This window comes from Aythya fuligula, chromosome 3, assembly GCF_009819795.1.
Source record: "Aythya fuligula isolate bAytFul2 chromosome 3, bAytFul2.pri, whole genome shotgun sequence".
Lineage (NCBI taxonomy): Eukaryota > Metazoa > Chordata > Aves > Anseriformes > Anatidae > Aythya > Aythya fuligula.
Genome location: NC_045561.1, coordinates 80367180 through 80381359, shown reverse-complemented (window position 1 = coordinate 80381359; position 14180 = coordinate 80367180). Strand labels below are relative to the sequence as shown.

Genomic DNA, 14180 nt, shown 5'->3' with positions numbered 1-14180 from the left:
TTATATTTAATAACGGTATTAGATTAATGCAATCCATTATTTTTTCAATTAGATTGCTACTCATGGTTACTGCAAATCTTTATGCAAATTTTATGTCACAGATGTTTTCATTTGATCTTTTTGGATAGACATGATACTCTTTGAATGGAACCTTTTGTTCATTTTCAAACATTTTTTAATTAATAAAAATTGCTAACATATCTCTTCATTAATTTGCTACTTGTGACTATTGCAACAACTTAAGCAAATTAATTTTGTTGTTATTGTTGTTTCATTCTATTCCTTTGACATCACTTCAGCTATCAAAATACTATTTAACTGATGCACAGACTTTTGTGCTAGCATTTTGCACAGGAAGAAATTTCACAGGATACTACCTGTAATTTCCCTGACAATGTTCACAATCTGGAACTATCCAATTCATGAGCAGAAGCTCTTGTTTGCTGACTACAGATGACATCCTAAAGCAGATAGTATTAATTTTGTACAATTAAAAAGACATAAAAAAATGAAACTTGCTCAGATTATGTTGGTGATAACAAAGTAAATAAATAAATAAATCATTCTTCATTCAGTTTCAGAAATACTCCCTTATATTAGCTCTTTTTCTATGTAATGCAGCATAGTGAATCATAACATGTCTGTAAAAAGTCAAATCCAAATCCATTAAGGAACTGCTCAGTAGAAGGTGGATCTGATTTAGAGCATGCTAAATTTCATTCTACTGAAGGAAAAAATAATGATTCAGGAAAAGGAGAAGAGTCATAACATAAGTCTGTCGTTTCTTAACCTAATTATACCTAATTTAATGTGAATTATACATGATGTAATAAATATAGAATAAAAATGCTAACAGGAACAATGTGAAGAATGTACTGTTCTACATGTACAGTCAACAGAATTAATGTTAGAAATTGTAAAACTAATTAAATGTAGGAAGGTGTAATCAACCCAAGGAGTGGTGATTAAATGAATGCTGAAAAAAACCAACAACAAACAGAAAGTAGAAAATAGAATACAGAATTTTGTCTCTAAATGGCCAACTTGTATTATAGATATGCTTTAGTTGACCATAGGTACAAAAGTATGATCATTAAATGAGTGAATAGGATTTTCTGTTTGGTCTTCAGCCGCTTACAATTAGCTCACAGATGGCTTCTGTCTCAATTCTGTTTAATCCAATCAACCTACCTCACTCTGTCCTATGCTCACCTATAAGAATGTTTTTTTGGGTGAAAAACAGCTGCTTCTTCTGACTGATATTGACATAAGGAATATAGCAACATCACTTCCTCTCACTCATCATGTGTCCATGGCTCTCAAGGTCAAAACTGCTGAAACCAAGGTAAAGGGAATTGAGTTTGTATAGTGCTGTATGTCACTGGGTAGTATTTAGAGTATTAGGTAGCTACTGCAGGTCTTTAAAAAGCAATTGCTTTCATTCTTACAGAGTATTATTCAATGTTCACTTCTTAAAAAGCAAAAAGAATGGGAGAGCTTATTATTGGTCTGGTAGTAAGTACTGCAAAGTACACCTTACAAGAAGGATTTAAGAATATGTGCTGTAGCTGCATTTATGAGATCTAATTCTTGGAATTGCCTAATAAAATAAAAAAATTAATGATACCAAGGTATTCCTAACATTCTTTCTTCAAATTGTTTTAGCATATAATAAATGACCCTGTAGTTTTTAACTCATGTTTTCCACTTTGAAATATTTGAGGGGTTGCAAAGGGAAAAAATAGTTTGAAAATAAAATATATTTTGAGTTTTAAATATATATATATAAATTTCAGTGGAAATGAAAAGAAGTTGAATGTTATAGAAATGGAAAATTTCCAAAAAGTTTCTATTTTTGTGTTATTAATTTGAGTATATTCTTAGCACTGCACTGCATGCCTTGCTTTAGCTGTACTCAAGTGAGCAAAGCAAGCTAATACCTCACTACATTAGATAGGAACTAAGAATATTCTGGGTATAAAGAGAAAAATCTTGGGCCTTTGAAGCCAATGCAAGTTTAGCCCTGACTTCAAGAGAGGCCAGGAATTCACCTACTGTAATTAGAGGTCAACAGGCCATCAGCTCACAGCCTTCCTTCAGCTCTGTTATTCAGTCCTGTCTCACTACTTTTATTACAGTACAAATCTGCATCTGGAGCAGATAAGGCTTAAAGGAGGCAGATAAAGGAGAATTCCAGGAAATGTGCATCTGCTCAGAGAAATGGGATAAAAATGATTCCCAACAAAAAAAGTGCCCAAGATTTAGGGATACTTTCAGGGGGTGAGGTACAGCATGGCTACTAAACTTGCATGTAACATTGCAGTCAATGAACTGTACCCCACTGGCCATGGGGTACACCATGATCCAAAAGAATGAATGAAACAGTTTATTTGGCCAATTGTCATTTACGATAAAGATATTGAAAAAAGGAGAGCTGTATTTTCCTCTCAGATAAAACTGGTTGACAACAGATTAAATGTTCTCAGTTTTTGTTTTGCTTTCTTTTGATGTAGAGAAAAAACATAGAATAAGATTGTCAAATATCAGTTTGTACAGGCACGATGGGTTTCTCTTCTGTTGCATTAGAAATAGAATATTGCCTCCTTGCAACTGTGAGTGATAAATGCAGTGACGTAGTTTCACTTTTCAATATCTAGCAAAATAAAAGTAATATAAATGGTTAGTAAATTTGCAGTATCCATACATCTGTAAGTGTCAGATGGTTCTGTAAATATATCTACCACACAGCCATTCAAAGACCTATGGTCAGAATTGAACAATAGAGATATCTGAATGAAGCTTCATCCAGAGAGGCACCTGGTTTCGAAGAATCCATTATTTCCAAAGACAGTTTGTTCCATTTGCTAATTGCCTTTACAGTTGAAAATGTCTTGAATGCATCTTTTGAATTTGTCCAGCTATAACTTGAAGTTGTTTACTTCATGTGGCTTTTCTGATGGATTAAAGAGCCCCTAATACCTGGTATTTTCTGCCTGCAAAGGAACTTATCCATCATAAGCAAATCATCCCTCAGAGCTAAACAGATTGACCTCTTTAGAGCTGTAGTCCTAATGAAAAACAAAAAACAAAACAAAACACAAAACAACAACAACAACAAAAAAAAACCATTTCTAGCCATCAGCTCTCTTTTGTGGTTCTTCTCTGCACCTTCATTTTTTAACATATTTTTTTAAAATGCTGACTCCAAACTGGTTGTCACTTTATCTTCCCAAGTGCTGTGTTTAAGGGTAATGCCTCTTCCTTATTTTGCTTTATATTCTCCCAGCTTAAATCCCAAAGCCTTGAGGGCTTGTTTTCTGTCACAGTATGGCAAGAGAAACTCATAAAACTGAGTTAGTATGAGCTAACGTTCATCTATAGCTTTTACCAACATATAACAAGTTAAATCAAAATGAAAATTGCATTTCCAAGTTGTCTATGTTTTATATTTTTCTCTGAAATCTTGGCTTAAAACTGACTTTTATTTAAAAATGAGGATTTCAAAAAAATATCCTTTTTTTTTTTTTTTTTTTTTTTTTCTTGCCTTTGTTGTTTGTGAATCACTTGTCAAAAACATTTTCCAACTTTATCCTCAAATATCCATAGTAAGGATGAGGGCACAGAACTATTCAATAACCAATTTTGATGAAAATTCTTGAATAAAAGCAAATAAATAAAAAGAGCAAGTGTCTTTCAAACACTGCAAAATGGAAATGATTTGTGAAACTTTGCAGCATCTTATAATTTCTTTATGTTTGGTTTGCTTTGAATTTCTTTCATCTTACGTCTCCAAATACTTCATTTTCTTTTTTAGTTATAAATATGCAACTATTTTCCCTACCTCAGTCCCTGTAGTCAAACTGCACACATGACTTCTTTTACCTTTCTTCAAAAAAGGACTTCTATTACCCTATTAGTTCTTACCTATTCTTTCTTAAATTCAGTTCCATTGTGTCACATATCAAAGACAGAAACACTGGCTTCTTTTGCTTTGATACAGTGCTTTACTATACTCAATTCATAATCTCTGCTTGCCATTTTGATGAAAAATTATGTACAGTTCACTACGGTCTGTTTAATTTATACAGGGTTACTTTTCAAGAATTTACTTTTGAATGAATATCTGTATTTGTAATTTTTCATCATAGTCTTCATTTTTCTATTTTAAATTTATTTTTGACTAGCATGGACAAGAATTTCTGTAAAACCTAAGAACTTTCAGACTTGATATCAGCTCAATTTCATCTCTGGAACTGAGCTAAATTTGATCTCTGGGGAAATTCAGCAGGAAATCTTGCATGGCACATACATAAATTTTCAGGCTTAGGACCCATATTTACGTGTCCAAATTTACTTAATAATGGAATCACTATAGTAATTACATTCTTGTTAGATCATTATTGCAGTATGACATTGCTCTCAGGCAATGAAAACTGTCACTGCTACTTTCAAACTAAATCATTTGCTGTACCTTGACAAAATTTAAAACCTGTTAATAGAAGAGGAAGTTGAAGTTGATCTAGTTACATCTTTTTACAAAGAGAATATAGCACTAGAAAAAGTGCAAAGACAACAATAGCAATCACTGATATAGTATAGATTTTGTATCTGGAGGGACTTAGTAGTAGATGAGAACTTTTCTCCTTAGGTATCTGACACATAGGACAGTATAGAGACAGAAACGATTAGGGATAACAGAAAATATAAGTAGGGAATGAAAAACTCACTATTTCTGATAACATAAGGACTAGAGGGCATTTCACAAGCCAGTCATTAAAACTATCATTCAATAGGTTTAAAGCCCCACCCCACCCCAAGGTATTTTCTCACAACACCCAGAATTAAGTTGTGGTACTTTTTTTCAGAAAGTATTCTGGAAAATGAAAGCAAATTGAAAAAGTAGTGGAAGAAAGACCCATCAAGGTCTTCAAAACGCTGTGATGTGGATGCAATCTATGGTTTTAAAAGGTTTTAAGATTTTAAAACATCCATCCCTGGAAACAAACATTACTTGTACTTCCCATGTCCTTATACTACTTCCCCCAGTTTACACATTTGGCTATTGTAAAGTAGCCTAAACGGAATTTTGGACCAGAATGGTACATTTTTTGGATGTGCCTAGAAGTATTTTATGTAACACTGTCTTTCTGTGGCAGTGTCCTCTTTTTAAATATCGAGACCATGATTAAAGTGTCCATTGCAGAACTAAGACTGTAAAGGCTGTAATTTCTATTGAAGGGGAAAAATTACTTTGTCTAGTTAGTCATTGTGAAATCTACTAGTATATATCCAATCAAAAGTGTGATACAGCTTTTTTCTTGAAAGTGGAAGCTGTAAGTTTGAATTCTTTTAGGTAGGACAGGCCATCAAACACAGGGTACAGACATCTTGAGTAAATGCTATCCAAATCAAGCTAATGCATTCTTAAGAATGCATTTTCTGCCACTCAGCTTTTACTTTGAAGTAAAGTGGAAAATGATGGAGGGACACTTAAAAGCTGAAATGAAATACAGATTTAGCTTCTGCAAAATAATTACTGGCAACTGAGGCACCAGAATGACTGGTAAGAGATCTGAATGACCACGATGATCTTATTATGGGTCATCAGTACAGTTTTGTTGTGGGGAGTGTTGCTGTTAATAGTGTCCATGTTCAGTTTTTCTCTAAAGAAGAACAGGATTACCAGAAAGAGAAATGATACTACTATTGTCTGTATGTCTCAAACAAACAAAAAAAAACACAAACAAACAAAAAACACAAAACAATAACAACAACAACAACAAAAAACAACAAAGTACAATGAAAGAGGGTTTATCACTACATGTTAAGTTTAGCTCAACCTCAAGAGTATGAAAAGGTGAAAGAATAGCTAATAAGAGAGTACCGCTGTGGGACAAGGCACCAGGATTTCATCACGTCTTCAAATTTTATAATAAGGGAAAGTTCAGTTAAAGTGAGAATATACAGGATCATAAAAGATATAGTATGAAATAGGACATACTAGCAGCATCAAATAAGGAAACATGAAGTGAATAGGTGAACAAAATATAAGCTTAAGAATACAGTTAAAGAATGGAAGGTTAAAAAAATATAATAGAGGAAAAATGGAACAAATATGGAAGATGAGGCAAAACCACAAATACCGATGAAAAGGATAAGCTGCAGCAGATACAGAACCTTACATAGGAAGAAGCATTTTGCAGTGGTTTCCTCACCTTTAAGAGTACAGGAAGCAATTCAAAGATAAATTTCCTATAGTATTCATACTCAAGTGGAATAGGTAAAACAACACAAAAGGCCTGATGGCTAAGGCTAGATGGTCAAAATCTAGCCTTTATATATATTCTATAGAATATATATATATAATATAGAATATATATATTCTATAGAATATATAGAATATATATATGTATATTAAATATATAATAATATAGAATACATATAGAATATATATTCCTATATATAGGAATAACAGTCAACATTGCATTTTCAATAAAACTTAAAATGCTTCATATGTCGGAGATCTATGGAGATCTTAACCAGATGAGTCAGGTAAACACCATTGCTAGTTTCAACAATTTGGTAGCCAAACTGGAGAATGGGCAAGAAAAATTTTAAATCATTTTATGTGTTCATTATATGTGTTATTTCCCTACAGAGAAAAACAAAACAAAAGAAAACAAAACAAACAAACTACAAAAAACAACCAGCCAACCAAACCAAACAAAAAAAAAACAACAACCCATCAGCAACAGAAGCACAAATAATCATCTGGAATGTCATTTGATCATCAGAGAAAACAAAAATGCCAGTGTTATGCATTAGCAAGACTCCATTGTTATTACCAAAGTATATTAAACTTCAAAACATAATTTTACATTATAACTGTAGGAATTAATATAACTCCTAGGGCCTGCATAATTCAGGAAGCCAGCTTAGATGAGCACAGATGTGAATTATGCTTCACATGAAAAGAAAGGATCTGAAGGCATTTTAGGAACATTATCAGGCGAAGGCTCACATTTTTTCCTCTGGATGCATTACTTCTGAAGTGTCAGGTCAGAAGTGAAGACACTTCAACGGAATGAAAGAAATAATGATGCCACGATACCTTAGGAAGCACAAATTCTTTGTGTAATTCTTTTTATAATGTTTCTTATTTTAAAGACCCAATGTTTGATAATAAGATAGTGGTACTTTCTGAAACTCATATTTTTATGCACATTTTTAAAATTTGGAGTTGGAGTTTATTTAAAAGAAATTCACAAGTAATTGAGTTTTGAAAGGTGTTTAACAGCTATCCCTCGTTATCTTCATTTAAGTTATTCTCATTTAAGTTGCCTATATCCCTACCTTTGAATGTAAACACTGGAATGACATACTTTCTAGAGGCTAGAAAACAACAATCATACCTTTACAATTTTCTACATTTTATTTTTATATAGTTTCAACATAATTACAAGGATGGCATTTCTTTTAAGACAAAAATTAGGCTAGTTACACATCTGAATGATCTGAAACTCTCAAATGTGCTTCTCATTCCCTGAATTCTTACAAATTACATCTGGAATTATTTTTGACAATGCAAACACACAACATTAGGTTTTATTCTCTTTTTCTCTTTTTGCAGGTTGTTCTGTTGAACCTGTTGATATGCATGGCAGTTTTCTACACCGTGTATTATGTAGTCCTTTCCATTGGCTTTGCAGTATTTAAGTAAGATTTCCATGTCTTTACTATGACTGCATGTTACAGATGGATATAGTGAGTAGAACAATGACTCTGGAGAAGAGACATCCAGACTGGAGGCATCCAGCCCATTATTCTGTGAACAGATTTTTCAAATTCAGTTATATTGTTACACCCAAACCTTCATTTAAATGCATGAAGTAAATAATACTCAAAAGTAAATATAAAATGCTGACTCTAATATACTTCCTTGCACTTGTAAATAAATAAACTTAAAAGAAAATATGACATGAAAAATTTAAAAGGAAAGATTTTATAGTCAATAAGAAATATAAATTATTTTCCCTTAGGAAGCTATTGACTGGCATGTATAGTGTCAGACATTTTAAGTAAAAATATGGAGAGGAGATCACAGAAACCGTGTGCAAGGGCAAGACCATAACATGAATGAAATGTAGAATATTCCATCTGGAATCTTATTTAAAAGCACCTATAATATGTTATGCAATCACTAAGGCATTATTGAAAATTTATGGTTAAATTTATTTATTCTATTTCCCCAGGATTCAAATGTTGGATGGTTTGGCACCTTTTGATTTTAAGACAAATCCATCATGGTTTAACCCACATTATTTAGGTAATCTAATTTTTTTTTTTTTTTTCCCCAGCCAAGAAAATAGATTAAATCTGGATGTAAACTCATTTTCCTTATTGACAATATTTTAGAGCCCTTTTAGTAATATAGTGGGCATTAAAATTTCAGAGTTTGATTGTAATTCAGTTCCTAAACATACCTTTATATATCCTAATACAAATTCCTGCAGTATCATCTGAAACCTTCAAAATAATTTCACGTTCCTAAACTGTCATTCTTAAATTACATGCACAGATGAAATTTTTCTCAGACTTGTAATCTATTTTACAAAGGCAAACCACATTACCTGTAATTAGAACTGCTCAAAAGTAAATTGTTCAGTTGATCATGTTAAAAAGAGTGATAAAAAATTATGTATATTTGTACATTGACAATATGGTTTTCAGATGAAAAAAATATCCCATTTGTAGCAATGGAAAAATAAAATTTAAATCATATTCGATTAAAATTACTTTTCAAGGCTCTAATGTAATTACCGTATCTCAATATGATTTTTCTGTTCCAGAATTGTATAAGGTAATTTGATGCAGCATGCTTATAAGATGCCAAAGACAGTTGATACATCATGCAAGTTGGTAATATTCAATCCCGCTTTTTGTACACCTGATGAAGTAACATGGAGTAGCAAAACTTAGAAGGATCTGTTTAAATCTATGGGCACAGAGACACACCTGAGCTCTCTGAATGGTGTTGCAAATGTGAATTAGTTTGTTTAGGGGTCTCACTTGTGCCTGTTAAAAACAGAATGATGTCTTTAAAAGATAATGTCAAAATAAAAATGGGAGTCTCAGCTCAGAACTGAGCTATTGTTACTGGCCCAGTTTTGTGGAAAAGTATACAGAGCATCTGTATACTATCTGTATTTTATCTGTGTACGCTGCCTTTTATTATATCTGTATACATGGATTTTACTTTTGAAATTACAGAATTATTGGCAAAATTTAAATGAATACTATTAACATTAAATCTAATAAATTAAAGAAAGCATTTATGCATTACAAACATTACATTTTTGAAGTGCATTTTCTGTTTTCCTAACCACATGTGGTTTTATCTTTTTCTTGGTGTTTTTACATTTTTTTAAACCAAAAAGATGAAAGATCCATATTACATTAAGAACTAATTGACTGTGTAAAGAAAATAATAAAATTGAGAGGCACAAAATGCTGCCAAATGTATAAATTAAATACAGAAAAAAATAATAACATTCTCTCTACTCTGAGTTACAGTAATGTTAGCTATTACATTACTACAATGAAAAAAATAATTCAGTTAAAAATGGGAGTTCAATATGCCTAGGGACATTAAAAAGAAAAATGAAAAGTCTTTAGATTGAAAATCCTATGAATCAGTAGTGTGCTGTTATTGCCTGTTCGTTACACAACCACTGAGGGCTGTAGCTGGAGGAGACATCAGGCATTTTCCATTCAGCCCCACTAGCTCAGGTAGCAGGACATGAGGGCTCACCCACAAGGGTTTCTCTTGGTCCTACCTCCCATGCTGGCAAGAAAGTGTCCTGTGAGCCAAGCTGAGCGAGGCTTTGGGGAAGCCTGCACCTCCCAGAAGAGCAGGAGCACCTCCACACCCTAGCTCCTCTGCTCCATGATGGCTTAGGTGGTTTCTGCAGGCTGCACAGCTTGCCTGTGAGGCGGACTTCCTCGGTCAGCTTGCTTTATTAGTGTCTCAGCAACAGAACTCAGCTATTGTCCATATTGTATATTGTATATTGTAGCTGGCATATTGTATATGGTAGCTGTGTCAGCCTTGCTATCAGAACCGAGAAGCCAGACCTCCTGGTTTTATACACCATGAGATCCACATGGATGGCCTGTGCTTGCTTTGTAGGCTCTCTACTCTCTTTCCCCTTGCATGTCTCATCTTTAAGTTGCACTGATACATGTGCATGATGCAAACAAGTGGACAGGGAGAAAACTGTCAAGGTTCATACTGGATGTAACCCCTTGGCCACACAGTTCTGTTTTGGAAGAAAAAAAGTTGCTCTATGTCAGTATCAATGAAGTCTATTTAGTGCCATACACAAAGACCCTGGATGGATGGTCTCTGAGAAGGATTTCCACACTATTTCTCTTTTAGGCAACACATAGAGGACTGTTCATCCTCATGTTTTTTACACAAAATATGAAACATTTGAAAGTTTATAGGGAAATTGGGATACAACCCATGCAGGTGTCTGTGGTAAAATTAGAAATGAACTTTATAATGAAACCATCAGTGTAATATTTGATCTAATCAGAAATAATTTGCATAACATTGTATCAGAGATTTTAACTTCCTAGTGCTATTACCTTTGAATATGAGAAAAAAGCCTTTCAAAACTATGCTTGGTGTAAATATCCTGCTTTCATTTACAGTTCTTGTAGTCTCATTGGAAATAACCTTCTTCATTTGTGGCCTGCTATTTGCCCTGGTTGTGGAAGAATGGGTTTGGGATTACGCTGTAACAGTTACTGTTATTCATATCATCATAACCTCAGTTGGTAAGTAGGTTTGCTGCTAAATATATGTGTAGTCCATTCTTCCGTGGAGCTAAAAACACATTAATCTGTACTTTCCATCCATTTAATTTATCCATGTTTTTAAATACTGACATTTAAAACTTAATTCTGTATTTGTTGGAGTATTAAAAAAAATAGTAATAACAAAACAAAACAAATTTCTTATAAAATTTCAGAATTTTAAACTCTGAAGTAAACTATCTTATATCATTATATCATATGGTGCACACTGATCTCCAAACAACACCAGAACTGTTATTATTGCTTTCAAATGGCCAGCCAAAGTTCACCTGCACTACCAGAGCACGCAGCATGCCTCCTAGCTCCATTCAGTGCTTCAACAGCCCTGCTGGGTCTTCTGGAGGCTGATACAGGCTCATATTGATCATACAGTGGGGATATTGGTCATCTTACAGGACAAAAGGGTAGCTGCATGACACATAGCAGAGCTAGGTATCTGTGATGACTCGTAGTGCACAGTCCTAGCCTGTCTTTCTTGTGCTGTTATCACCCATTAAACTTAAAACATTAGACAGGTTAAAATATTTGCATTGCAGCAACATGGAAGCACTCTACTAGATGATCAGTGTCTCCATTATGCTAAACTTTGTACAGTTAAGTAGTAACAAACCATTTCTTTTTCAGAGATTTTACAATCTAAAACTTCAATTTAGCACACGTTTTTAATGTTTAAAGATGACTTCCAGTGGGATTGCTCACCCAGTTTCGTGCAACAGTATAACCAAATATCTGGATGATTAGGACCTCAATAAGAGTTTGCAACTTCAATAAATCTAAAGCATGTAATCTCTGAAAGATAACTAAGCAGATACTGTAATGCAATATTTGCATATCCTCATACTTACTGTTTAAAAACTTACATTCCTCCTTTTCTTTTCCTTGCAGTTATGTCTGAATTCCCTTTGATGTTACACTGGTGGCTGGCATTAGGTAAAATTAAAGTTCAAATCACTAGAATCTAGAAAATTTGCATTTACAGTATGATTTCTTTTTCTATTAAATGTCTGTTGTCACAATGCTTTGGGAGTTGTCAGTATTTGAGGAAGAAATATATTCTTTACATCTACACTTTTAAGGACACAGGCAAGTATCGCTAAACTAACATTTGACTTGCCTTAAAAAATCACCTATTTTAAGACCAGAATGTATGCAAATTATGTTATTCTTCCTACCAAACAGCAGATATGTTCACATTGCTGAAATGAGCCATGTTAATTCCTGAATAATCAAGCTATCTATTTCATCAAATGCAGGTGTCAAAAAGACAGTTAGCCAAACTAGTCTTCCTTGGTACTCTTTACAATCAATAGAAAGAAATAGACACTTTCTGAAACAATTTTTATAAACACTATATACAGGTACTATGATAGACAAGATAAATCTCAGTCATCACATTTTCTTACAGTGAATAGCAAATCTAAATTTTAGAATGTTTAATTTTCTGTAAAATTAGAAATATAGTCATGTGCTAGTATATATTATCTTGGAAAACAGTTAAGGGAGAAAGTGCTGGCTTCTGCTCTTCTTTCTTTTATGATGTATAACATGGATCGACAGCTGTAGTAAATTCCTAAAAGACAGAGACAAGCAAATAAATCTCTTGTCCTGCAACTGGTTTTGTATCAGCAACTACCGGGACTGATCTCTATGTGGGTGGCTAAAGTCTTGGGCAAAATGTTTAAGTAAACAGACCATTCAAAAAAATAAGAAAAGCTGACTAAAGTTTTATTATAATGTTTGTATTCCACTGCAAATAAATAATAAAAAAATACAAAACTGTCATGCTTTTCCTTTCAGGATCTGGAGTAATTTCCATGATCTGTGGAGGACAGATTTTGGCATACTGCTTGTTCAAAGACAACTTCATTTATCCAGTTCTAGATGATTTTTGAAAAGGCAATTTAGAACTTGTGTTTATATTTATATAATTTCAAAGATTTCTTTAACAACATAATTAAAATGAAGCTAGAAACTGTCTAATCGTAAGGCTAATATTTAGCTTACCAGAACTCTTGTATCTTACATTTGTTTGCAAAGTCAATGTAATGACTTTTAGCTATTGTATATAATCACTTTTAGCTTTTGTATGTACATTTTCCATTAAGCAATTAGACACACTGCTTCTGTTTTAAAACAAATAAACCACAAGGAGGATAGGAGCAATAATGCAGCACTCTCACAAAATCCTAAAAGAAAAAATGGATTTGTATTTAATGTTTTCAGACCACTTGTTATCTGTTGCAGTTTATAAAGTATTGACTGTAACTCAGGCTGGAGTCTGGCCTCTCACAATTGCAGAACTTTAAAGTCACCCTAGCTGGCATACATCATTTTAAGTATAAAGCAGTCTTTACTGGCAAAGCCCTAGCAAAGAAGACTCCTTGAAGAGCGCATATCTCTGCATATCTCTTTCCATCTTAAAGCTCTCACCTAGAAGGTGCTCAAGACAGAAACAGGCAGACTTACAATCATCAATATTTAGTTGATTCCCCGAATTCCAGGAATGCTACAGCCAAATGTTTTCCGTGACAGCCTCAGGCCATTCTTTCTTTCACTAATGATCCAGTTATGGTGTGACTGTGCTGGAACGATGAAAGGCAAATGCTGCCTACAGTCACTTTTTTATGTATCCCGCAGCTGCACATGGCCCATGCTGAAGTGCTAGTCTATGGATAGTAGTAATAAAAAAAAAAACAACAAACCAACCACAGTAGTGGCTGTATCTATTTAACCATAATAAAGTCTTAATAGCAAAATTGCTAGGAGGCAAATTCATCTTAAGTATAATATTAGTAATTGGATTTCAACTGCAGTTTACTTGGAAGAGCAGGACTGGATTGGTGTTTGCACAGGAGCTCAGTGTTGCATTTGCCTTAATTTTACACAGCAGATGATGCCTCTGAAGAATATGTCCCCTCAAGATCTAATCAAACATTTTAAAACACATTTCAAGTTTTATAGTTTGTATGCACATTTTAATATTGAATGTACACATATAATGAGAAGCACATTTCACACTCCCAAAAGTATGGGATTGTCTTTTGTGAATGATAGATACATAAATAATTTTAGAGACAAACTAGACATGTAAATACACAGTACTGAAAAGACTTAGACTTTAGAAGTGGATCATTAAGACCATATGAAGTATAATGCACTGTGTACTGAAGTTAGCAGAGATAATTCCAAAGAGTTGATTAACCAACCTGCATTGATGGCATGGACGACTTTGAGTTCAATGGATTTCTATCTCCATAAATATTAGTGTTCCCAAAGCTGACTGGTGTTATCTGTTTGAA

The 14180-nt window shown here is 33.5% G+C and overlaps 1 protein-coding gene across 1 annotated transcript; it reads left to right on the top strand.

Annotated features, from left to right (window-relative positions):
• Nucleotides 1-1312: 1312 nt before the first annotated feature.
• TMEM244 (transmembrane protein 244) lies at nt 1313-11843 on the top strand. The gene is made up of 5 exons (XM_032184478.1): nt 1313-1345; nt 7631-7716; nt 8253-8326; nt 10717-10842; nt 11767-11843. The coding sequence occupies exons 1-5, from the start codon at nt 1313-1315 to the stop codon at nt 11841-11843; spliced, it is 396 nt and encodes a 131-aa protein (XP_032040369.1).
• Nucleotides 11844-14180: the final 2337 nt, after the last annotated feature.